This window comes from Naegleria fowleri, assembly GCF_008403515.1.
Source record: "Naegleria fowleri strain ATCC 30894 chromosome Unknown tig61, whole genome shotgun sequence".
Lineage (NCBI taxonomy): Eukaryota > Heterolobosea > Eutetramitea > Acrasida > Naegleriidae > Naegleria > Naegleria fowleri.
In genome coordinates, this window is record NW_025407993.1 from 106,097 (window position 1) to 131,610 (window position 25,514).

General features: G+C 36.7%; 10 protein-coding genes across 10 annotated transcripts; 5 read left to right on the forward strand and 5 right to left on the reverse strand.

Annotated features, from left to right (window-relative positions):
- Positions 1-69: 69 nt before the first annotated feature.
- FDP41_008386 (uncharacterized protein) lies at positions 70-1,953 on the forward strand (the record flags this gene model as incomplete). Its single annotated transcript, XM_044712233.1, has 2 exons — positions 70-688; positions 737-1,953. The coding sequence occupies 2 exons, from the start codon at positions 70-72 to the stop codon at positions 1,951-1,953; spliced, it is 1,836 nt and encodes a 611-aa protein (XP_044557892.1).
- Positions 1,954-2,011: 58 nt separating this feature from the next.
- On the reverse strand, positions 2,012-3,717 carry FDP41_008387 (uncharacterized protein; the record flags this gene model as incomplete). Its single annotated transcript, XM_044712234.1, has 2 exons — positions 2,012-3,513; positions 3,633-3,717. The coding sequence occupies 2 exons, from the start codon at positions 3,715-3,717 to the stop codon at positions 2,012-2,014; spliced, it is 1,587 nt and encodes a 528-aa protein (XP_044557893.1).
- An 832-nt stretch (positions 3,718-4,549) lies between these two features.
- On the reverse strand, positions 4,550-7,795 carry FDP41_008388 (uncharacterized protein; the record flags this gene model as incomplete). The annotated part of the gene is made up of 1 exon (XM_044712235.1): positions 4,550-7,795. The coding sequence occupies one exon, from the start codon at positions 7,793-7,795 to the stop codon at positions 4,550-4,552; it is 3,246 nt and encodes a 1,081-aa protein (XP_044557894.1).
- Positions 7,796-8,073: 278 nt separating this feature from the next.
- Positions 8,074-10,404, forward strand: FDP41_008389 (uncharacterized protein; the record flags this gene model as incomplete). Its single annotated transcript, XM_044712236.1, has 1 exon — positions 8,074-10,404. One exon carries the CDS (start codon positions 8,074-8,076, stop codon positions 10,402-10,404), a length of 2,331 nt encoding a protein of 776 aa, XP_044557895.1.
- Positions 10,405-10,476: 72 nt separating this feature from the next.
- Positions 10,477-11,757, reverse strand: FDP41_008390 (uncharacterized protein; the record flags this gene model as incomplete). Its single annotated transcript, XM_044712238.1, has 1 exon — positions 10,477-11,757. One exon carries the CDS (start codon positions 11,755-11,757, stop codon positions 10,477-10,479), a length of 1,281 nt encoding a protein of 426 aa, XP_044557896.1.
- A 74-nt stretch (positions 11,758-11,831) lies between these two features.
- On the reverse strand, positions 11,832-14,600 carry FDP41_008391 (uncharacterized protein; the record flags this gene model as incomplete). Its single annotated transcript, XM_044712239.1, has 3 exons — positions 11,832-13,998; positions 14,051-14,322; positions 14,385-14,600. The coding sequence occupies 3 exons, from the start codon at positions 14,598-14,600 to the stop codon at positions 11,832-11,834; spliced, it is 2,655 nt and encodes an 884-aa protein (XP_044557897.1).
- A 136-nt stretch (positions 14,601-14,736) lies between these two features.
- FDP41_008392 (uncharacterized protein) lies at positions 14,737-16,619 on the reverse strand (the record flags this gene model as incomplete). Its single annotated transcript, XM_044712240.1, has 4 exons — positions 14,737-15,041; positions 15,145-15,385; positions 16,064-16,221; positions 16,283-16,619. The coding sequence occupies 4 exons, from the start codon at positions 16,617-16,619 to the stop codon at positions 14,737-14,739; spliced, it is 1,041 nt and encodes a 346-aa protein (XP_044557898.1).
- Positions 16,620-16,968: 349 nt separating this feature from the next.
- FDP41_008393 (uncharacterized protein) lies at positions 16,969-19,490 on the forward strand (the record flags this gene model as incomplete). Its single annotated transcript, XM_044712241.1, has 2 exons — positions 16,969-17,738; positions 17,789-19,490. The coding sequence occupies 2 exons, from the start codon at positions 16,969-16,971 to the stop codon at positions 19,488-19,490; spliced, it is 2,472 nt and encodes an 823-aa protein (XP_044557899.1).
- Positions 19,491-19,577: 87 nt separating this feature from the next.
- FDP41_008394 (uncharacterized protein) lies at positions 19,578-20,948 on the forward strand (the record flags this gene model as incomplete). Its single annotated transcript, XM_044712242.1, has 1 exon — positions 19,578-20,948. One exon carries the CDS (start codon positions 19,578-19,580, stop codon positions 20,946-20,948), a length of 1,371 nt encoding a protein of 456 aa, XP_044557900.1.
- Positions 20,949-21,089: 141 nt separating this feature from the next.
- FDP41_008395 (uncharacterized protein) lies at positions 21,090-23,271 on the forward strand (the record flags this gene model as incomplete). Its single annotated transcript, XM_044712243.1, has 2 exons — positions 21,090-22,065; positions 22,121-23,271. 2 exons carry the CDS (start codon positions 21,090-21,092, stop codon positions 23,269-23,271), a joined length of 2,127 nt encoding a protein of 708 aa, XP_044557901.1.
- Positions 23,272-25,514: the final 2,243 nt, after the last annotated feature.

Below are 25,514 nucleotides of genomic sequence, written 5' to 3' on the forward strand. Positions count from 1 at the left end.
CATCAGGTTCAATACATTGGAAATGGGAAGGATTGGAGGATGGAGAATCCTTGTTCATCACGCAAAAAAATGAACAAACGAACACTCGCTCTTGAAATTCTCACCGACCAATTTGGTGATGTGATTGGAAAGGTCGGAGGTGTGCTGATGCAATTTGGGCCACAAACAATGGCCGAATTAATTCAAGCAACTTCTATGCAATTTCCTCACATTCGGAATGCTTTGCTTGTATTGATTCAACACAATATGTGTATTTATTATGATAAGAATATTTATTTACAAAAATTGGAACAAGCAGGAAAGCAAGGAGAGGCCTCAGAAGAAGATGACATGAAGACTCAAACAGAAAAACAACGAGAACAAGAAGAGAAAAAAGAAAGGTGGAAACACAAAGGTGGTGGAGGAAATGATATCGGAGTGGCTCCAACTGCAGCAACTGAACCACAAGAACCCGAGTCCATACGGAACGAAAAGCAAAAACTATTTGAAAAGCAAAGCAAAATTATTTATTACCAAATTGTTATTGATAATATCATTGTGAGATTGAAGAGTGCCAAATTCTTAGATATTGTAAAGACTAAATATGGAGGTGATGGAGAAGAATTGTTGCATACCTTGCTGCAACATGGAAGGCTGACTATGAAGGATTTAATTCAAAAATCGTTGGAAACATCTTCTCATAACAATGGTATGTTCAATTTTGAAAATCTAACATTTTCTATCTAACATTATTCAGACTTGATGTTCTCAACTGAGAGTAAAAGGTCTGCATTTCTCACAACTTTCCAAAAGATGGTAAAAGATAGATATATCAAACGAGTACAGCCTTATATGTCCTCTGTTCAACTCGAAGAGCAAAAAAAGAAATCTAAAGAGAATACCAACTCTACTAGCGACATTTTAAACAAAATTGCCAAACAGAATAAGGAGAAGGAAAAAAAGAAGAAGACAGAGAAAAAAGGAAGCAGCAAAAAAAGGAAGACTCTTGTTGATGACGATGAAGAGGAATCATCTTCAAATCTGGAGCCTGAGAAAAAAAAGAAAAAGCAAACAACAGAATCAAATCTTGAATTTGATGTAGAAGATAATCTAGCTGAATCAAACTTAGAAGAAGACAGTACTTCTTTCATTGACGCTGAAAATATTCTTTGGACCACAAACTATGCTCAATTTATCAGAACTTTTAGAAATGAATCCATTTTGCAATATGTGGAATCTAAGCTAGGAGAACAATTTGCAGCAATTGTTGCAGCGGCATTTGAAGAAACTGCTCCATATCAACGATCAAAGAATGATCCAATGTCAACTCCCATCAAGTTTGAAAGGTTATATGAAAGAATACAAGAGAAAGAGGAAATTGGCAGAAAAGTTCTTGAAAATAATCTGACCTTTTTGTACAATCCTGAACTCGACATTTTGAGGCAAATGGGAAAAGACACTTATGTCATCAATCTGAAAGGAATTTCTGACAAGATCAAACGACAAGAAACAGAGGTAATCATTACTCAAAAATTTAGTGTGATTGGTTGTCGATTATTTAGATTACTGATCGAAAAGAAGTTTTTAGAGCAACGACACATCGCTGAATATGCACTTCTTCCTTCTCATGAAGCTAGAACTCTGTTATTTAACATGCTCAGAGGAGGAATGTTACATCTTCAGGAAATTGCAAAGAATAAGGAGCATGCACCTGAGCAGACCTTTTTCTTATGGAGTGTTAAACTGGACGATGTATTTGAGAAGTTAGTTGATGACATGTATAAAACTGTGCGAAATTTGAGAATGAGATTGAAGCATGAACAACAACAAATTATTGAATCAGGCATACTAGAAAGCGCTTATTTGAGTGAAGAACAGGAAAATCAAATTAAGAGCTTGAATAATATTGAAGACAGATTGGAAGCATCTCTCATCAAGTTAGTTGACTTAATTACCATTTTTGAAGATTTTTAAATGAACATTTTGAGAACATTTCACTCACAATTCAACGACTTTATATTCTCTTACGGTATTACATTTTAGAGCTCATACTTGGTACTGGAGGCAATGGCTTTGTAGCAGGACCATGCAAAACACTGCCATCCATTGCTGAAAATCTTGAACCATGACAGCTGCAATCAAATGTTTGCTCTGCTGCGTTCCAATCCAAATGACAACCCAAATGGCTGCACGAAGCTGAGAACAAATGGAATTCTCCATTCTTGTCTCTGTATGCTGCCACTGTCTCCATACCATGCTTGCAAATACCTCCCTCATCATTTACCAAATCTTCAATATCCTTGGCCTTAATAACATCTCTAATTCTAGTTGCCACAAAATGCTTGGACACGTGTGCTTGGAATTTCATCATGCTAACAGTAGAATGTGCTAGATCCCATCTTCTTGCATCGAACGTGTTTGCCCATGTTGCTGTTTCACCTTCCTTTTTGCCACAAATCATGTCACTCACAATCATTGCCGCTCCAGCTGATGTTGTGAATCCCCACTTTTTAAATCCCGTTGCAGTATACAACGTGTTAATTCCATGGTGCAAATGACCAATATATGGGATATAGTCAGCAGTGACATAATCAAGACCTGACCAGCAACAAATGACATCCTTCACTTTGAAATACTTCTTACCAAAGTCAATCAAATTCTTGTAGAGATCTTCACTGTTTCCAGTGGGTGGAAACTCTCCAGTTTTGTGTGAATTTCCTGCAATAACTAATACTTTTCCTTTACAACATCGACGAACAGATTTTCCTCCAAACTCGTCATACATGCCCTTGGTAATGTAATGTCCAAGAGGTGCCTCTACGCCATCTTGCATTTCAAAAGCAACACAATACGAAGACGTTGGAGTGACCACACCCCAATGTCCACTTCTGTTCAATATTGGCAAATGAGTGGCAATCACCACTTTTTGTGCCAATACATTTCCTTCATCGGTTTGAACAGTATGTGGTTGTGAGTAGTCCACATCTTGCACTCGGGAATCTTCATAAATATATGCTCCATTCTTTTCGAGAGCCTTGACAATTCCAATACAGTAATCATACGAATTGAAGATTCCTTGATTGGGCAAACAAATGGCACCCTTATTTGCGAATGGAATTTCATTCGAAATGGATTGAGGAGTGACAAGGAAGGTTTCCAAACCTGCTCTCTTAAGGGCAGCCATCTCTTCCTTAATAGTGTCCAACTCATCCGAATCTAAGGCAATCGTATAAGAATGAGAATCCTCCCATTCACAATCAATATCATAGGTTGAGATGTTTCTTTTAATTTCATTCAACCCAGCCATGTTCATTCGTGCATAATGAATCGATACTTCAGGACCGAACTTGTTCTCGATGGTACTATAAGCCACATTGTGAAGACACGTGACTTTGGCTGTGGTGTGACTTGAGACTCCACTGGCAATCTTATCTGCTTCAATGATTGCCACACTCTTTCCATTTTCTTGTAATTTCAAAGCTGTTTGTAAACCAAAGACTCCTCCTCCGACAATGCATACATCAACCTCTGGGCCTGTACATTTTTGTATCATCACAAGTAAGCCATAGTCGTCATGTGGTTTTGCCAATCATGATGTTGAAGAATGGTGAATTCAATTATCGCTGGGTTTCCTATTCGAATCGGATACGTACCATTTCCAGAGAGTTTTGGATAGGAAGGAATTTTATTTCGTACATGATTGGTTTTTCTCCAAATAGAACCGATTGGGAGTTTCATTGGATGTAAATGTACCAAAAGTGTTGATGGAATTGTTGATCACAATGTATCAATTATTTTGAGTATATTTGATGGTGGTGGTGATGTGTGAACAGATTTTTATGAGTTGCAAAAGCACTGCAGTAAGAGTAGTAGTATTATTTCATCATTATTAGGTGTGAAAGCTAAAGAAGAATCATATTATTTTGGAGAATGGACAGAGATGGTTGACCAAACTGAATTTAAATGCTTTCTGGAAATGATACTAATTTGGGAACAAGTATCGTCAAGGTGTCAACCTGAACATTCGAGTCTAACACACGAGCTCGTCTGAGATGGAGTGTTCATCATTATGCAGTTTGCCCAACGAAGCGAAATGTGAACCCAGCTCATGATCTGTCTTCCATTTCACACCATCTCAAGTGTTGTTCCCAAAAAAACAAATCGATTGAATCTGTTTTACAATTACACCTGGACTCAACACAGTTTCAATCAACCATGCAAGCCATTCGTCGAAAGGACAAAGAAACCACCGAGTTGAATCATTCGAAACTGGTCTCCATCATTCCCAAAGTTCAGCAAGAATTTCATTTTCAGACATGCAAGTACTTTGGTCATGAATACAAAATTTGATCGAGGATTACCTTTGAATCGAGAAGAACGTATTTCGTGGTATTGGCAGGATTTTGGATGCGCCTTATTTGTGGTCATGTATTTTGATGCTGGCATTGAATTTCAATGTGAAAAGTTATTAGAATGGTGTTTCATTGCAAGCCAATGGCGAAATGTAATTCATCATCTCGTGGTAAAATCTTTGTTTATCTCATTGTTTGCTTTGCAATAAAATTATAAATTAATTTAATAATCTTTTTCTTCGTTCATCATCGCTGTCATCACCAGAGTCAGTAAACTCATCCTCCTCATCTCCATCAAATGCATGAGCTAATGATAATGTTGCTGCTGCACCTGTTGGTGGCAGTTCTGCATCCAAGTCAGCCAAGTACTTGGATCGACTGAATACTTGCCCAATGCCTCTTCCAAAATATTCGCATACGAGAGAATAGCCATCAAATTTCTTACTGTTGAGTTGCTTGAAAAATGATTCATGTTGATCACTGGACTCTTCGAATTTTCTCTTTCTCTGCAAAATTTCTCGATGTTTATCTGCACACACTCGACATTCACCTTCGTTACCAACCAATAGACATCTTTGGTGATAGGAATGGTTGCACATGAAATGTACTGCTGGTAAATCAAGTTGAGCATTACAGAATGTACATGTGGTGGCTTGGAAAGTTTTAGCGCTTGTTTGTAAATCATGAATTTCCTTTCTCATTTGGGCTGTCTCTGATTGGAAGTCTTTAATTTTCTCTACATCTTCTCGAATCATTTCTTGCTCCTTTTGTATTTTTGAAATGAGATAATCTTTGATGGTATAGAGTTTTGTCTTTTCATTCTTTCCAAGAATTTGAACAACCAACAAAGGAGGAAGAATTTCCTCCTTTTCAATTTTTTCCAAAACAGTTGCAATTTCTTGTTCTACATCATCCTCCAATGTTGCGAAATAAGTTAAAACTTGAACCCAAAGGTTTGGATCCTTATCTCCATATTGATTACATGCTGTTATCACATTCTTATAGTTACGTTGTTCCATATAATATTGAATAATATAATAATGAAGTCCCAAGCTGTCATACATTTTAAGAACTCCTTCTTTAAAGTTTTGTGATTGAACCAACACTAACACGTGTTCCTTGTCATAATTCGACTGTGGATGGTCCAATGTATAGAGTAAACGATCTTTGAAGGACAAGTTTGTAATGTCTGTACTTGGTGAGTGAATTTCGTATCTGTCCACAATTCCTAGAGTGATTTCTAGCTCGGGTCGCTTCTTTGCATCTGCCTCAAGATATTTGAGATAAAGTTCAATTAAAGTATTGTACACGACCTTGGAATGTGAAACATCAGGTCGTAAAGTTCTCCAAATAACATTCTCCAAAAATATCATTAACCAATATTGATCTTTGCTTGAGAAACAGTGAATATATTTCTCAGGTTTTGGCTTTTCAAAAGTTTCATTCACACTATTGTACAAATCATCAAATCTGGTAGTTTGAGCAATTTGAGATTCGAGATTTCCAGATGATGACTGTTTGAGACTTCCAAGAAGAATATTCATGATTCCTTCTTTCTTTTTCTCAGGTTCTTTGCTTGATTCATTTGTGAGTTGAGCTACTCGTTGCTTATGACTCTCCATAATTCTCTTTTGGGTTATTCTAATATCACTATCAAGAACTCTGTTCGTTTCAGCAGGGTGAACAGGGAAGTAGTCAGTACATAATCTGATTAGTACATTTGTTGTTTCTTTGGGGAGATGTGAAATCAAAGTTTTTCCGTAAGTTTTCAAATATTGCTCTGCTTCAGTCAATGAAAGAGATTCTATATACTTGAGAGCTCTTCTGAAATTTTCTTTCAAATCCATTCTCTCTGCACCATCATTTGCTGAGTAGTCCGTGTCATCAAAATCCTCAAGATGGATTTTAATGTACCAATCGTGTTGTTTGTGCTTCATAGCCAATATCAGAGCATGTTCTTTGTAACCTGCTTTTCTGCAAACTCTAATTGCTGTCTCAACGTCATACATGAGCTTGTCTTGCATACTAATAAACTTGTCAAGCTTTTCCTTTCGTTCATCTTTGAGCTTGGTGTAACAGTTGAGTAAAAGTGTGGTGTGATCGGAAGTGGCTTGTCTTTTTTCGTGAAGCGCTTCGAGATATTCAGTCAAATTACGAATTCTATTCGCATCTAGAAACTTTCTAATGACATAGGAAGGTTCTAACCTTCCAATGGTTCGGCAAAATTGTTTCATGGCTCCATCATAATCCTTCTTAGAATATAAGTGATCACCATATTGTTTTGATATTTCAGGAATGTAATTTGAGTCAAGTTGCTCGCTATTCACCAAACTGATGGCAATAGAGTAGAAATTCTTTCTCAAAAGTAGTTCAAGTTTGGATTGGGTATCCTTTTCTTCAAGAAGATACATTTGTTGTTGTGACTTATTTTCATCAATATTTGACAATAGGAAAACGTTTCCCCACTCTTGTAATATGTGAGTAATATGCAGCTTGTCACTAGAATATCTGAAGGCAATATATTTGTTTTTCAGATCATAAATAGTGATAACTTGTTGCGCCTTGTTGGTGTTGTTGTTAATTTCGCTACTGATGATGATGAGATAATTTCTAAACCATTGAGCCAAAATCTTTTTTCCTTCAAATGCAAAACATGCTCCTTTACCTTCTGGCTTGTAAAACCATACTGCAGATTTAGAAGCAACTACAAAGTCACCATCAATGCTCATTGTACTACATCCAACCTCACATCCGGTAGTATCATCAAGAATTGTCTTTGATTGTTCAAGCGCACGTTGTGATGTACTGCTACTTGTGTTAATGGAATATTTAAACACTTGAGTGAGAGAGCAACAAAATAAAGTATAGTCATTTGGAGAGCTACCATATCTTCTAAATCCCAATCCTGTGATTCTTTCAGAAGAAGCACCATCCAAATAAAATACCTTGTGTGATGACTTTCCTCCGACCTTTGTGAAATCACCTTCAAATATTACGATTTTACCATTTCCAAGACCGAGGGCAATGCAATTAAAATCTTGATTAGCTTCAAAGCAACAAACCGGATATGGCTCTATTTCCTTGATCTGACCAAAGATCTTGATATCCCGAACTAATAAATATTGTCCAATACTCATATGTGCCGATTCTCCTTTCGTATATTCCTTGTATTTATCCAACGAATATATTTTCAAAACATCCTGATAAGCCTCTCCACCATCATCACCAACCACAATCAAACAATTTGCTTTTGGTACATGTTTGATATGATTCACCCGGACTTCAAAGGCTTTGCACTGCCGAGTATTTAAATTTTTATCCATCACATGGAAATATCCCCGATTATCTCCAAAGATGATTTTACTGGCACCACTTGTGCAACAAGTAACATTCACCGATGCGAAGAATTTTGTGGATTTCTCATCACTCACGGTGTGCTTGTCAAAGAAGTTGAATTTCTTCATTTTTTTTTAAAAAAAAAGATTAAAAAATCATCAGCATGAGCCCGATTGAAAATCACCACAACAAACCTCTCAAGGTTTGCCCTTATTGATTTTGTTGTTCTCATGAGAGGGCCGATTCATCATGGACAACAACCATTCGGGAAATGGCTACTTGAAACATTTGTTGAAATTTAACCGAGAAGAGGCTAATTTTTGAAGACGAAAAAATCTCACTCTCTCTTTCTCTATTCCTCTTGAAGAACAGCCTATCACCATCATCAACACCGTTGAGTGGAGACATGAGTGCCGAGCTTTTACTCTTTATCAACGATCTCACAGCCTTTTACACCAAAATCATTCTCCGCAATGAATACGCTCTGACCTACCTCGATAACAATTATCATTCATTGGTGTTTGTGGGTGGAATAGCCTTTCTTCTATGGACTCTTCTGCTAGTGGTTCCAATCTATGCAGTGATTTGGTTATGGGATGTTCGGAATTGTTATCGGTTGATCCGTAAAGATGGACTTCCCAATCTCACCAATTTGGAAGAAGAGCAAAATAACAATGATGATGACGAAGAGGAATATGCCAGTAATAATCTTGATGAGCGCCGTATTAAACTGAGAAGAAAATTATTCAAACGTCAGAACGAAGGCTGTTGTCGAAAGTTTTTAAATGTGTGTGGTAGTATTGGTCTCTTTGTTGCGTGTGTGTTGATTGCGTATATGCTCGTGATGAATTCAACCTTCAATAGAGTTCATTTCATGTGGATTGGAATCATTGCCACTGGCTTCTTCATCGCTTATATACTGAGTGTCTATGTGCTGGATTGGAAATGGATGTTGGTGTTAATTTATTACAGGGTTTTCAAGAACGAGGACTTGTCAAATTTCTCATCCTTGTCCACACATGTTGAATTGAATGACACAGATGCACAGCAGGATGAAACGTTGTTGCAGTCACAACCACAGGGTGACATGAAAAATAAGCTGAGAAAGCGAAGTCCCGCCTCCTCTTTGAGCAAACTTGAGTTGTTGTGTTTGGATGTGGTGAGCTCAAGAATTGCAAAAAGACCCAAGTTGACAGCCATTGTTGTGATTTCTTTGGTGGGAATCTTTTTCCTCATTTCAACATTGATTTCATATTTTCTTTATCATATTTGCATTGCATACGATCCAATTGAAATTTCAACATTATTTTCTAGAACTGTACTCTCAAAGAGAACTTGTGAATACGAAGAGATCTGTTATACCTATTTAACTGTTCCTGAAAAGATGAGCTCAGCGATGATTGTTAATTTCCAAGTTTCTTCGAGTCTTTTCTATAAAGGATTTGTAGAATTCAGGAAATTTGATCCACAAGAGGAATTAAACCTTGCAGCTTCTGTCACATTCGACAAGAACAAACAGGCCAGTTGCTTTTTGATGGAAAATATTTTCGAAGAAACGAGATATCAATGCTATGCTGAATTAACAGAGTTAGAATCTGGCTCATCCTACATCATAAGGGCAGCTTATTCACAATTCCAAACGGATGATAGTAGTGGAGTTCATTATGGTTCACTTGTGAAATTCAGAACTACTCCATCCGAAGAAGATAATGATTCTTTAGAAAATATTGCCTTTATCAATGGTGGAGACTTGTCTTGGAGAAATCCAACCATTGCTCTCGGAAAATATATCAACATGATGGGTTACACTGAAAAATCAATTGCTCCCTACTTTGCCATTGTTGGTGGAGATGTGGGTTATGACAATGGTTGTGCAGCTTGCTATCGAAGATGGGACGATTGGTTCCATTATTGGGCTCAACACATGACCACCACTATTCAGTATGGATCGGTTAATCATACGTATGCTCTACCAATTATTACAGCTGTTGGAAATCATGAGTCAGGAAATTTCTTGAGACCTCGCTCAGATGATGCATTCTATATTCGATATTTTCCAATGTCTATTACTGGAGAGACTGAGCGAATTGCAAAGGATCCCCAAATGACAAGAAAGCTTCAACATGTGCATTATCTTTCAAAACATACAATGATTGTAGTTTTAGATAGTTGGGTGCATGACTCACCACAAGATCAAATCGAGTACATTACTCAAATCTTTGAGAATACTCCACCTAACAAGTATAGAAACAGAATTATTGTGATTCACCATCCAATGTACACATCGGCAAAATATAAGTCCTTAATTGCAAAAGAGATGATCGACAAGTGGGAGTCTCTGTTCCTTAAAATGAATGTTACCTCTGTGTTTGAGAACCATGTGCACACATACAAACAAACCTATCCTTTAAAAAACGGCACAATTGTCACAAAGAAAAGCTCAGACAATTCTAATGGAGCTTCTTTTACCTACACCAAAGTTCCAGAACAATACAATCAACATGGTATCATTTATGTGGGTGATGGAAGCTGGGGAGTGACCTTCTGGAATGTAGAAATGGATGTAAAAAATCCAATATTTAGACAAATTGGAGCCCTTAGTCACGTTTATCATGTCAATACGAGATTGTTGAATTCTGGAACAACAGCATTAGAGTTATCTGCTCTTGGATATAACAGCACTTGCGGAGCAATTTACCAGGTTGAAGGCTCGAAACTTAGAATTCTTACTGTGTAACGATGAATGTTCACGAAAATTAAGATTCGCCTTTAAAATTTTGTTTTGTGTTAAAATCAACTTGTTTAATTTTTACACTCCATGAGTGGTCAATAAGTTACGAAGGCGAGAACACATTTTAAAGGCATTGGTTAAATGATCTAAGCCGGCAGAAAAACTGGAAACCTTAATTTTGGAGACATACTCTTCACTGAAAAACCCAATTTCGTTATCCTCTGTTATGAAATGCCTATGTCGAGATTCCGAGCTCATGTTTGTATTTTTGAGTTGAGAAGCGGAAGAGGTAGCAATCGAGGTGTAACTAATACCATAAACACCAACATGCAATTGTGCATTGTTGATAGAAAACTCCACAAGGGCTTCTTTCGGTAAACGAGGATGAAAAGCTTGTTGAATAAGCTCGATATTAGTCTTTTCCGAGATCGAGCTAGAAAGTCTGTACTCATCTGTTAAAAATCTCAAACCACCATACATTGTTAATTGCTCTCTTCCTTGTTGAACAAGTATCATCACACGCTCTAAAATGGATAATATTGTAGTCACATCCCTTTCAATTTTTGATGTTTTAGAAAAATAACTATTATTGTTCATATCTACTTCGTTGTCTTCATCACCTTCCAGAATGATATTCGAGTTTTCCGAATATTTCTCAATGTCAATATTCTTCATCTTATTAAGAGCATAATCAGCCATGTGATGAGCTCTTTGAACTTGACTCAAAGTATATGGGTCGTTTGGTTTAATCTCTGCTTCAAAACTGTTCTTCATCTTGTGTAACTTGAAGTTAACTTTTCCTCCCAGAATACGATATCCCTCTACCAAAAGATATCCTTTTAGAATCGAATGATTTTGATCAACTATGTGGAGCTGGATTCTCTCAGCATTGGTACCCTTTTTACTGAAACTGGCATTGAATCGGGAATGTGCAGCAGGAGTAATAGGGGTACGTGGTTCACCTTCGTGGGACGATGAAGCAGGAGGCTGTTCCGATCCTGAAGTATTTGGTGTAATGGCTCTCTCTGAATTTGTATTTGGTGTAATTGGTCGTTGTTGAGGAGTATCATTAGTATTTGGAGTGACGGATGTTGAAGAGGCTCCTCCTTGTGTATGGAGATTATTAATCGTATCGTTCAATCCAATTGGATGAGAGGTCATCACTTCACCATCCAAATGATTAATTGCTAATTGAATTTCCGCAATAATTTTACTCCATTGTTGTGGTACTATATTGTAGAGAAGATGTTTCAACTCCTTCATCATGGTTTCCTGCTCTAGAGATTGAATCATTTCTTCCTCCGATTGCTGTTGCTGTTGTAACGATGGTGATGTGGTTGGTGTTGTTGTGTTTATCATTTTTTTGATTTTTAATTTTCGCAATAAATTATTAAATACGAATGTGAGAAATAGAGCAATCCATTCCTGATGATTTATTTGTAGAATGAATTTGCATAACCTCTATTTGATCTGTTTACAGGATGAGCCTTGTCTGTAGATTTGGCTCTGCTCTGTGCTGTGGATGCTTTACTAGTCGAGATGGACGTCGTTGAGGCATTCGATGGTTTGGCTTGTTGAACGGAACGTTCTTCGATTAATTTCTTGAGTGCCTCTTTGCATTGGTTGTACTCTTTCTGTAAGTTATTTACATACTCAACTGCTTGTTGGAGGAGACTTTCTTTTTCTTCAAGCTTGGTCTGTAGCTTTCTATTGAATTCTACTGAGATGTTGAGTTGGATTCGGGTGTCCAGCAGTTTTGCTTTTGCGTCCATTGAGAGTGCAACATCGTGTAAATGTTTTAAAACATCTTGACTTGAATCAAGGTCTGATTGTTTCAAGAGTTCCACAACTTTGTCTACACCCTGATTGATTTCTGTGAGGGCTGTTCTTGTACTGACAAGCTCTTGCTGCATGTCCTTGACCACTTCATTATGGAAAGCGATTCTTGCGGTAGCTTGCTTAATTTCATTTTCTGGGCTTTGAGATTGTCCTTGTCTCAACTCCTCTCTTTCAGCCAAAAGCGTTTCTATTTCTTTTTTCATTTCTTCTATAACTGCAACATGATCCTTTCTTTCTTTGGAAATTGCCTCTTGCAATTCTTTTTTAAAGATTTCTGCACCTTCTTTTAAAGACTTTTTTGCGGATTCCAAGCTCTTTTCTAATGCCTCTATCAGCTTTTGCTGTTTTTCAATCTTCAGCCTAGTGTTATCGTTATCGATTGACTCAAAGACACGGTTTCGTAACAACTCATTCTCTTCCTTCAGAATAACCATTTCCTGCTCATAATTAGATATCTTTTCCTTTAGCTCATTTTCTATTTTGGCATGATTCGCTTTTTCAATTCGCTCTTTTTCTTCTTCTTCGTACTTTTTTCTAAGTTTTTCAATCAATTCATCTGCTTGATTCTGGAAATGGTTTGCCATTTCTCTCAACTCATCGTTTTCCTTTTCTAATCTCTCAATTTCTTTAGAGTTATCGTTGCTTTCAGGTGAAACATCTGTTTCTGTCTGTGCTTCGGCTACTTTCTTTTCTGATAAGTCTTTTTCAAGCAATTCAGCTAATTCTTCACTTCTCTCAAGTAATTGATTGTAATCAGCGGTAAGAGAGGAGAGTTCATACTGGTACATTTCTGATTGAGATTGAAGCTCGTTTCTTTCTTTCTCTAGATCTGTATATGCTTGCTTCATCTTTTCCATCTCAGACTTTTCATAATTTACATTTTTAAGAACACTAATTTCTTGGTTCAACCTGTTAATATTGTCCTCCATGGTTCTAATTTGTTGATCCTTCTTTTCAATGTCCTCTTTCAATTGTTTCATTACGGTGCTACCTTCCATTTCGGCCTTGGAAATATCAGCTCCATTTTTTAGTGTTTCCTTGAGCTGTTTTTTCAAATTGGTAATTTCTAATAGCAGACTCTCTATCTGCTCTTGTTGGGATGATACGAGCATAGCATATTCATCATCGTTTCCAGTTTTGGAGTCGTTTAAATGTTTCTGAATGATAGAAACTGTCTTGTCCATAGTTATTACTGTTTTTTCAGAGTTTGACAGCAATTCATTGAGGTTGGATTGATTTTCCAGTAAACTATTTGCGTTTTCTTTTTGTCTCCTTTCATAATCTTGGGCGTAAAGAGCTGATATTTCAGTACTAAGATTATGATTTTCCTCTTCCAGCTGAGATTTTTCAATGTCCAACTCCTTCATCTTTTCTTGCTTTTCCAACAATTGCCTCTTCACCTCGTTGAATGCTTGGTTCATTTCTTCCAGTTCTAGCAATGATTTCGAATACATTTCACGTAATTCCTTGTTTTCCAAGTTCAACATTTCTTTTGTGGATGATATTGAATTGTTATTTGCTTTTTCTTTTTCTAGCGTATCGACTCGTGATGCGGCATCTTCATATTTATGCCTCCAATCTGCTACTTGTTCCAATAATTCTTGGTTTTGGATATTTGCGTTTTCGCATTCCTTTCGATACTTCTCTTTCTTTTCTTCTAATCTCTTATTTTCTTTTTCGAGGTCTTTAACTGCTTGTTGTAGAGAATCTATTGTTGAATCTTTTACTTTCACTGTGCTCTCTTGATCCCGAACAAAATTCCTAAATTTCAAAACAATTCAATTTAAACAAAAATCCACCACACAACCCATACCTTTGCTTGTTCAACTCTTCCTCCGAAATATCTAGTGCATTTGTAATTGTAAGAACTTGATTCCGAAGGTTTTCATTTTCCTCTTCCAAAAGGCGGATTTGCTCCTCTAAATTTTTATTTCTTTCGCTCAATATTTTGATTTCTTTTTGAGACTCTGATTTGTCATCCCCTGATGAGAGCTCCTGTTGATTTTTCCCGATTTTGAGAAGCACCTGTTTCAGTTTTTCAATCTCCTTGTCTTTCTTTTCCGACAATTCTTTCAAGGATGCAATCTGAAGATTTTGATGAGAAAGAAACAATATTACACCAAGCACAATGAAATCAAATCACTTACCTCTTTCTCGGCAAACATAACCTCCTCAATAACAACGGATAGATCCTTTTGCTTTTTGGCAAGCCTTTGCTCCAAATCTTTCATCTTTTGTGCCATTGATGATTCTTCATTTGGGCTGATTGTTGTGGGTGTTGTGGTTGAGGTGGTTGGACCCGTCGTCTGAGAAGAGGACGACACCCCAGAAACAACAGGCTGCTGTTTCTTAAGGAAACTCATTTTTTTACAATTCCTTAATTTCTTATAAGCGCCAATTGATGCTGAGGATCAATAGAGTAATAGTATAGGAGGAATTTCAACAACCATGGGATCGTGTTTTGCACATTTTAATGGCCCAGATTCATTCTGCAGAACATTACATGTAGGGAGAGCTTTGTGAACTTTGCAACTGCTGGTGCTGATTGGTTTTATGTGCTTCCTTGACTCCAAAACAAACCGTGCAACTGATCACTCCACAACACACCAACACTGGAACCAACACCGCCACAATGGCACAGATGAAGAGAATGAGACCTGCCACCACCGAGGACACAATGACTGCAATAACCCAATCTGCCAACGCTTGGAGAACAGCAGAGCTTACACTTGAAACACTGAGTGTAAATTTGTTGTTTTGAGTGGAAGGACCATTTCCAAAAACTCCAATATAATAGATGGTGGCTGTCGATTCAGATTTGTTTTGAACAATAAGCAATTCGATCAATAATGGAAGAACAGCATTTAAAGAAATGGAAACTCGGTGTGTTGTTTTGACCAAACTTACCTGTACCGACTGCAACGGTGCGTGAATAGTTGGTCACTTTGTAATCGTAATTGGAGAGAGTTGGTTGAGAAAGTTTCTTGAAAACCACCGTTACGTTATCATTGGTCCCAATAGATACTGTCAAGAGACGATTAGAGTCCACGTCAATGGAATACATGTTCGAGTTTCCTCCAGCAACAGAGGAAATGACAGTCTCTCCTCCTGTCGAAAGAGGTGTCACTGTGTTGGTTTGGGTTATGGACTGAGGAGAAAGAGACCATGCATTGGACAAACCAATCATGTGAGATAGAGCCAAAAGGATCAACACGAAAGCAACGCAATACAAGATCCGCAAAGATGACATGTCTCACGTGAAGTCGTTTATGATGTGTATTTTTTTGAAAGATTTGAAGAGATTTGGCAGTTGACATTTATCAAATTTGAGGAGCTCCACCAATTTCAGAAGGACTTTTGAATCACCAAATGGAATGAGCATCTAAAAAGAAAAGGCAGGCTCCTTTACTTCTACCAAATGATTCATTTCAAAAGCACAGCCTTATTATTGATTCACAATTTGATTTCAGAAACGAAGTAAATTCTATCTGATCATTGTCCACAACATTCACCTTGGTAATTACTGCTATTACTCGCTATTTACAACCATTTTAAAGACACAACCCTTTGAATGTGTTGAAAGGATCTATTCAAAGATCAATCTCTGCAAGATGAAACGAATCTTTATTTCTAACACAACATTCACTTTCATTCGAATGAAGCTACCAACTCATCTATTTGGAACACATTAACACCTTAACAACTTGATCACATTCAATTTAACCTCAACGGATGCTTCTCTGCCTCACTTGCACCCAGGCACAGTACAACTAAACACCCCACAACACCACAACACAGGCAACACCAAAGCCAAAATCACACTTACAATCAAGACCAGACCAACCACTAATGAAAGTGCAACGGCTTCCATGAGACGTTGGAAGAAATCTTGAAGAACATCATTTTCAATAGAAACTGTGAGTGTGAATGAATGGATGTCTTTGGGGCATCCTGTTCCAAAAACACCAATGTAATAGGTGGTTGCTTTTAACATGAACACATCAAGAATTAGTGGACCTGATAATTGCAAGCATTGAAAACCTACCATTTGTGATCCACACGGAGATGGATCTTGAGGAGCTTGAAACCCTTCGGTCGTACTTGGTTGTTGTGGGTAGAGAACCTTCTCTCAACAATACTGTGACATTGTCGTGAGGAGAGATGGAAACGTTCATGACATGGTGGGCATCCACTTGGATGGAAAACATTTGTGATTCTCCTCCAAACACATGCGAAATAATTGTTTCACAGGTTTTTGAAAGAGGTCTTACATTGTTTAGGGAAGAAGATGAAGAAAGAGTGAATGAATGGGTTTCTAGGCAGAGCTGTGATAAAATCAGAAAGATGGCACAAAATCGCAAGGTTTGCATCAAAGGTGACATTTGGCGTATTCACACAAGTACAATTTGGCTCTTTTTGTTTACATCAGAGAGGCTTGACTACTATTTAACCCTTTTGCCTCATCTGTCTGAGTGATACTTATCGTAACATCGTTTGCGGTTCCAAGATTCGTTTAATCAACATCTTAGAAAGGTTTACAAATTTCAAGTTCAAAGTTCCAAGCACGAAAAGATTCTATTCTTCTCATTCAACTTTCTTCATGACGGATGATCTTGATTAAATTGAACAACAGTCGAAAAGCACACTCTGTTTTATTAGTTGTAAGACTTATTTTGTTTTAACGAATTTAAACGACACTAAACGAGAGCAATTTAAAAATGCAACACATTCATGTCTGAACCACAAGCAAATCATCTTCCCCTCGTAATCATCAACAATTTCAAATACGATGAAAGTTCTAGCGGTGCGAGCATTCATTGGAGAGAACCTGTGTTTGAATATCGCTTTGGATTATTTCCATTTTCAAAAGAGGAACTCTTGAATCATATCCGAAAAGAAATAACAAATATCAATAATCTTCATCGTGAACAACAACAACCTGGTGAGAAGATTTATTATTCCGAAGAAAATGTGAGAGGAATATATATGTTTGGATCGAGAGTTTCAAAAACAAATGTTAATAACTCTGATTTTGATATGATCATCATTGTTGATGATTTACGTTCAGAGATGGTTACAGAAGGAGGCTATTCAAGCAATATGCAATGCATGCTTCATTCATCGATGGAATGCGAGGTGAAACACAAAATCAGTGGCAACAATGTTATGGAAAAATTCGAAATTGAAGTGCACATGATGAACACTTATTTCTTTGTTGAATATGTCTATTCAGAGCTCCCAATATTCATGTTGAGTGCTCAACAGCCCAATGACGATTATGTTCTGTATGAATGTTCGAGAATGAAAATCTGGAGACAGCATTGGAATCAATGGTTTCTGAGAATTACTAGAGCAAAAAACTCGTTCTTGCACGAATTGAACTATTGTTTCAACAAATCATTTCGTTTTTGGAATGGCTTGAAAAAAGGAATATTCACAACAGATCACGGAAGAAGGAGTGCTTTAAAAAAAGTGAAAAAGAATTTAGCACATGGAATAAGGTTGGTAGTTTGATCGCCATGCAATCTTCTAATGAAACCTTTTTATTTAGATACTGCAAATTTGCATATCAAATTGTTTTTGGAGGCTGTATTTATGATTACAAAGAGACCAACAAATTTTATGACAACATTGTATTTAATACGGAACATTACACAACTTGGGAAGAATACAAAAACCATGCCGAAAATCACTACAATAAGTGGAACAGAGAATTTAAAGACGATTTAAAAGATATTGTAAAGGATGCGTTAGATAGGATGAAAAACCTCAGCCTAAAAGCTGGATCTCTAACCATTATTGAATTTTTAAATCGCTACTTATCTTTCTTTAAATTGAATGGTACATTTATTGACAATAATAACGTGGTTATTCGCCATTCGTATGAAAAGGACTATTCATTTCAATATTGCCATGGACCTTTCTCTCTAATGCGACTCTTTGCCATTAATGTAACGCCAATAGAGTGGCATGATAATCCTAACAAGGCTAAATTATTCAAGTTAAATATTGACATGAAGTATATCAACTTGGAGCTGTCTTCAGTGTTTTATGAGTTATCTCCCTATTTAGAGTGTAATGGAACAATTGTTGGAATTAACATCAAAAATTGTGATCACGAATGGAATGTCCATGTAGAATATTATCCTGTAAGCGTACCAAGACGATATTTAGAGGAATACGATAACCTTTCCAGTAGGCATGAAAATATTGACTTCACTAAGGATCTCTGCAAATTCTCAATCTACGTAAAACCCAGGGGAATTTCATGTGAATTGTTTTATTTCGAAAATCAATGGCACTTTACTCTTGACTCAGAGAAAGAAGATTGGATTTATTGGGTTGCACAATCTCGAGAAAGCAACGAAAAAAAACAACTTCTACAGATGTTGAAACAACAACCCTATGTGGAAGACGCTCACATTACATTTTACTTTATTCTCCAAAAGGAAAGAAATCGACTTATTTTTCGAGGATGCAGAAATTTAACGACTCTTATTGAATGCAAAGATTGGAGAAAGTATGGAGAAAAATATGGATGGCACGACCAAGTAGAACAACTTTCGGTCACTGACACCACTAGTGTCTCGGATTTAGTGGATATAATTAATGACTTTTCTAAATATCCTCCATCTGAAATTGAAGGATTGGAAATAATTAATTATTCAGAAGAATGTCAAAGCTTTTCCATTTTGTCATCTCTTCATTTCAATATTTCAAACCTAAGGATAGGTAATGCCAACTATATGATCAAGCTCCTTAATCAAGATGTTGTCAAAGATCCTCCATCTGAGCTTACTCAATCCAAGCATAATGAATTCAGACTACTGAAAGTAATTGTGCAGAGCTTGTATGTGGAAAAATTTTCTGAAGAATCTATTATTCAAGAATTGAACCCACTTTTTCTTGTTCCATATACAAAGATGAAGACCACCTATCTCCAACTTTGTGTCTTACTTGATCAATTCTATCGAGACCACTTGCTTGTCAAGGAAGATGATATTGAAAGCTTCAACCGAACAGCCCTTACTTTTCCTTTGACTCAGAGCAAAAGCGTTGTTGGTCTATTTCACACTCTTAAAAAGTTTTACAAACAAACCAAGATCATTTCAGCATCAAGATATTGGAGAAATTTATTTATCTACAACGCTGAAGGGAAGGATTTTGTCTCTCAGTCACGTTTCTTACTTGACTTGCTCTGTTTTCGAGAATTTGGAATACCAGCGACCATGAGAAATGATGGGCATCACTGACATTTCTTTCTTGTAAGCGAAGCATTCTTTACAAAATGTTTGTCCAAAAATACAGCAAGTTCATTTTGTTTGTGATCAATAAAAAAAATGGCATCTGAATCAACACCTCCAAGCACCACTGCTCCCTTCTCTCCCGAAATTGAAGCAGAAAGATGGAAAGATCTTGATTATATTCTCAAAAGATCAGGCCCTTTTGCTCCAGAAGATTTCCAACCGGGTGATGAAACCAAACAATTTTTACAAGATACCTGTAAAGTTTTGATTATTGGAGCTGGTGGTCTCGGATGCGATCTCGTCAAAAACTTGGCAATGAGTGGATTCCGTTCAATTGATATCATTGATATGGATACGATCAGTACTAGCAATTTGAACAGACAATTTTTGTTCCGTGATGGCGATGTTGGAAAGATGAAGGCTGAAGTTGCTGCCAAGTTTGTGAATGAGCGTGTTGCAGGTGTAAAAGTAACACCACACATTTGTGCCATTCAGGAGAAGGATAAGGACTTTTACAGACAATTCGGAATCGTGATTGCTGGTTTAGATTCCATTCCGGCCCGTAGATGGATCAACTCGACCCTTCTCTCCTTTATTCAATACAATGATGAAGCAAAGACTGAAGTTGATATGAGTTCAATGATCCCATTGGTTGATGGTGGTACTGAAGGATTCAAAGGACAATCAAGAGTCATTTTGCCAGGAGTTACCGCTTGTTATGAGTGTACTTTAGATTTATTCCCTACCGATGAGACAAATTATCCAATGTGTACTTTGAAGACAACTCCTCGTTTGCCAGAACACTGCATTCAATATTGTTATATTGAAGAGTGGCGTAACACAAAGGGCAAGGAGGGCATTGCCGATGATGAACAAGTTGATGGAGATAATCCAAGACATGTGCAATGGATCTATGAAAAATCAGTAGAACGTGCAAAGAACTTTGGTATTGCTGGTGTTACTTATCGTTTAACACAAGGTGTCATCAAGGGTATCATTCCTGCAATTGCATCCACTAATGCTATTATTGCTTCATCATGCACAAACGAAGCCTTCAAATTGGCTACTTTCTGTCTCCCATTCTTGGATGACTACATGATGTACAATGGAAGTGAAGGAATTTACACCTTCACCTACAAGAACATGAAAAAGGAAGGATGCTTACAATGCGGTCCTGATGGTCTTGCTAAAACAATTAATTGTTCTGGTGAAATTACACTGAACGAATTCAGAGATTTATTAAGAACTGACAAATCCATTCAATTCAACAATTCATCATTGCGTGATTTGACAAATGAAAAGACCCTCTATTTCACCAAGCCAGCCACATTGAGACAAATGACTGAACCTAATTTGAACAAGAAGCTCAAAGAATTGTTCAAATCTGGCACAGAACTCTATGCTACTGACACTGAAGTTATTGCTGATCGTGGTGTTACTTTAATCGTCAATTTTACAGATTAAATTCAGTAAGAATGTATTTATTAAAATCATGAAATACTTCGTGTAAAGTGCAAGAGATTGTTGGTTGGAGAAATGATTGTTTTGATCGAAAGGTTCAACTCGAGAATGAATCCTCGAAAACTTATTTGATATCACCTAAAAATGTCGCACAGCAACGACAAGCCTCATCACCACCAACAAGAAGCGGAGGACAGCAATGAAGCTATTTACTATTCTTCATCAACACCCACTGGTGCAAACTCAAACAATTGTACCTCCAGCAATTCCAAAGAGGTCTCTTCATCCGAAAAGAAACCAAGTTCTTCCTCCTCTTCTACAAGCGTTCCAATCATCAAACAAGATCCAGAGTCAGAAGACGACGAGGATTATGAAGACTATGAAGAAAATTCCGAAGATATTGAAGAAATAGACAATGAAATATTAGAACTTGCCAAGTTAGAATCCAAACACGATTTATTCGATCACATGATGATGCAATTTATCATGGGACAAGACGGAACATTGATCAAAACGAATCATGATCCTTTTGCCTATGACGAGGATGATGATGGAATCGGAGAGGAGAGTGATGACGAGGATGATGATTACTACGATGTGGATGATGACGATGAGGATGATTTCTTTGATGCAGAATTGGGAGAAGAGTTTTTCAACCAAATGCTCAACAGTGTAAATAAGCAAAAGTTTGATCATGTATTGTCTCCGATGAAAAAGACCTCGGGTTCCTCCTCAAAAAGTAAGAATGTAGATATTCAACAAGTGGATGATGCTGTGGAACTAGATTTAGTAACAGGAGGTGCTCGTGAAATTATGAAGCAATTAGAGGAAGATGAATCCATTGAAAATGATCAAGATTTCCAAGAGGGTATTTTCCCTACTTTTCAAAATGACAATTATTCATCCTTGATTCAACAAGTTTCACTCTTTATTTCGACCGATATTTGCATGAGTGAAAACTCTGGATACTATAATATATTTCAAAGTGCCATGAAACGATTTTACATGGATCTGAAGAGATATTTGCTCACTCAAAAAGTAAGAAAGGAATCGAATGATCCTACGTTGCAAGTGTCCACAACAATGACTAGTGAAGATTTAAAGATTCGGTGTTATGAAGGTAAGTTAAGGTTTAACATTTCATAATTCTATAGAGATAACTGTTTTCCATATAGTTCAACCAAGTGTGAATTATCTCCAACATGTTGTCACAAATGCATTCCATCCAAAATCTAGTCAACACAAAAGTGAAAATATTCTTGAAAATAGTGAACTCATTCGAGTAGCTAAGAAAGTGATACAATCTAAAATTGAAAAGAAAGAAAAATTATCAAAGATCATGAAAGATTTTGTATGGACAGAAGATTTCGATACTAATAGAACTTCAATATCTGGAGAAGAAGAAATGGAAGAATTTGATGACGATCCTAATGATCCAGAATATGAATCAGTTGATAATCCTGATGAATTAGACAAGTTGAAGAGATTCAAGACCAATGGAGGTCACATTAAATTGTTAAAAATTGGCAACTTTGTTCCAGCTGTGAATTATGATGGACAATATCTATTGAAAGCCTCACCACTCACAAAGAAGCTCTATTACAAATTTTTTACCTTTTTACCAAGATATTATCCTCATCCTAAAACATTTTCTGAGAAACAATATTTGGAAAATATTTTAATGACCTCGTCGGTAAATGCAAAAACGTTCAATACGGAGGTACTCAGAGATTTTTCACGGTTCAAAATCAGCCACATGTTATCTATAGAGATTGACTATGAGGATATTATTGGCATTCATTTGCAGAAAGTTCCCATTTCCAAATCCATCCAAGATCATCCACTTGGCCTGTTGGTATTAGATCTGAAACAAAAACCAAAATTTTACACAAAAAGGATCTATTGCACAGAATTTGAAAGAAATGAATCTAGAGAAAGAACAGACTTTACCAAAAATAAGCAAGCATCTCAATACAGCAAACATTACATTATTGGAGACGACAGAGAGTTGAGACGAATATTATCAGTCATGATACACAGTGACAATAGTGGACGATTAGCACAAATATACGAACAAGGGATGCAAGACATTAGTTTCCAAAACGAGCCATCTTGGACTATGGAAGAACAAATTCCAAAGAAACGAGAGAACCAAGAAATGGTCATTCCTTTCAACCCTGATTTACCTGAAGGATTTTTAGTTTATGAAGATGAAGAAGAAGAAATGATGAACCACGCTAATTATGATTCTGAAATAGATGAATTTGATTTCAGGAACATTGAAACAGTGCATCTTTATGATTATCCTAACGCATCAGAAGAATAACATGCAACATTTAACCCAAATGCCACCCTTAGGATTTGACATGGCAATAAATTAAGGCAGTATGTTTTCTCAATCAACTATCTCACAGTAGAACTTGTAAAATGGAAGAGTTGTTGGAATAAAAGGGAGAATATTCTTGGAACCTTTAGCTGCAATATTTGACGAATCTAAAACATATACAAGAAGTGGCAATTCATGCCTATGAAATAATGCAGACTCTGTTTTGAAGTCAAAACGCGGTTGTCATACTTGACAAATCGTGTTCAACATCTCATCTGTTGGAGAAAAAGTGTTACATGTGCACAAGAGAGGAGAAAGAAATATATGTGATCTCTTTTTCATGAATAATTCGACGAATTCTGGTATTTTCTTGCAGTGACGAACAAATAGCAGGGCTATCTGTTTGAAATAATTTTGGTTCTCTTGCGAAACAATAATAATCAATTTCACACAACGCATGATAAAATCTGGTGCTGAATATACAACTTGAATTCATTTCAAAGACACTGTGATAATACTGAAACCATTCTCCCAATAACTGCCTTCTTTAAATGGAAATAATTACAGTAATTTCCTTGATTTTTCAATCTTTTAACAAACTTGTTTTGATTTCGTTCGAAATAGATCAACCGATGAGCAGCCACAAGTGGATACGGAACTCCTTTTTCATAAAATTTAATTTTATAACGAAAGAATTACATAAACTTTAATTTCCAAAATTCATGTCCACAATTCCGTATCTCATAATATTGCTTCATTTCTACCACTCCAAAATCTTTGAATATTTATGATGGTTTCATCGATGGAGTGGTATTCATCGATTATGGATCCAAGAGAAAAAGGCTTGATCGGCAATGATGAATCTTCACTGTTGTGTGGTGCCATTTTTTCGTTAAATTTATGAAAAAATCTTTCCATCTTCTCTTTTAAGCTGTCAATATTACAATTACTTTTCAAATCAAACATCACAACGGCACTTGATATCAGCTTACTTGTAATTAAGGCAAATTGAAGAAGCATCCTCAACTTGGATTTCGCACATTCAACACTAACGAACAGGGCACGTACTTACTTTACAACCACCAGTTCATGAAACACGCCCTTTGCTGCAAAAAAGAATTTTTTACCATTTATTTTCCAAAAGAACACAAATATATTTATTGAGAGATCAACAACCTTTTCGGTTCCATTCAAAAAAAAACAACATTACAACAACAAATACAAACTCTCAAAATGTGCAAGTGGAGCTCTGGTTGCGGTTCATCCGATAAGATCTATTGTAAATCCTGTGGTACTGCCATGTGCAAGCAATGCAAACGTAATTTGGGTGATGGAACTCCAGTCAAATCTGGTAACAGTGCTGCCTGTGGAAAGTGTGGACACAATTATTGAGAAGAAGGCTTGATTTCTCAATCCGTATGGAACGATTCCATCAGAGATCCGAAAATATAGTTCATAATGATCAATCGCAATAAATATATGATGTTTTGATCATAGATGTTCCCGTCAGGTTCTTTTGATCATCTCAAATCGAATTATCCCAAAAAGAAGACACTAAAGAAACTAGCCTCAAAAAGGCTACAGCATTGCAGGTTCCCAAGTTGTCTCCAACCTCAGTACTGATGCAGCTCGACGATGCTTAACTCATTGTACATCTGGAACAGGACTTGCTATGCATGTTAACTTGCCTTAGGGATAGGTTCCTTTATAATGCATTATATGATTAGTCTATATCACATGTAAGGAACAACTTACCACCTCGTTTTGCTCTTCCACACGAATTTGGTCATGTCCATACGTCAATATTTTCCCAAACTCTTGAAAAATTCATTATATTGTAATGGAGTCCCGTAGAAGGTGTATTCTTTGTTGTGGAGATATAAAGCATCTGGACGACAAAACAACAAAGACTGCATTGCATTAATGGAGATGCATGACTTTCTGAAATCAACCATGGCATCTTTTGAGATGCATGGATTGTTTACATAACAGATGGATCTGGTTATTCCGTTCTTGCATTATGGGATGATGAATTCCTTCAGTGACCGAACCTTAATATGAATATTTTTGAAGCAATTATTGCATGTCATTCCACCAATCTTTGAGTTGCAAAATAGACAAAAACACAGTAAAGCGGTGGTTGTCCAAATTCATCCTCTTTCAGTCCTTTACATATGTTGTCAAATACAAATCACTTTCGTCTTGTTCCAATTTTTCTAATTGAGCATTAGCTTTGAATATTT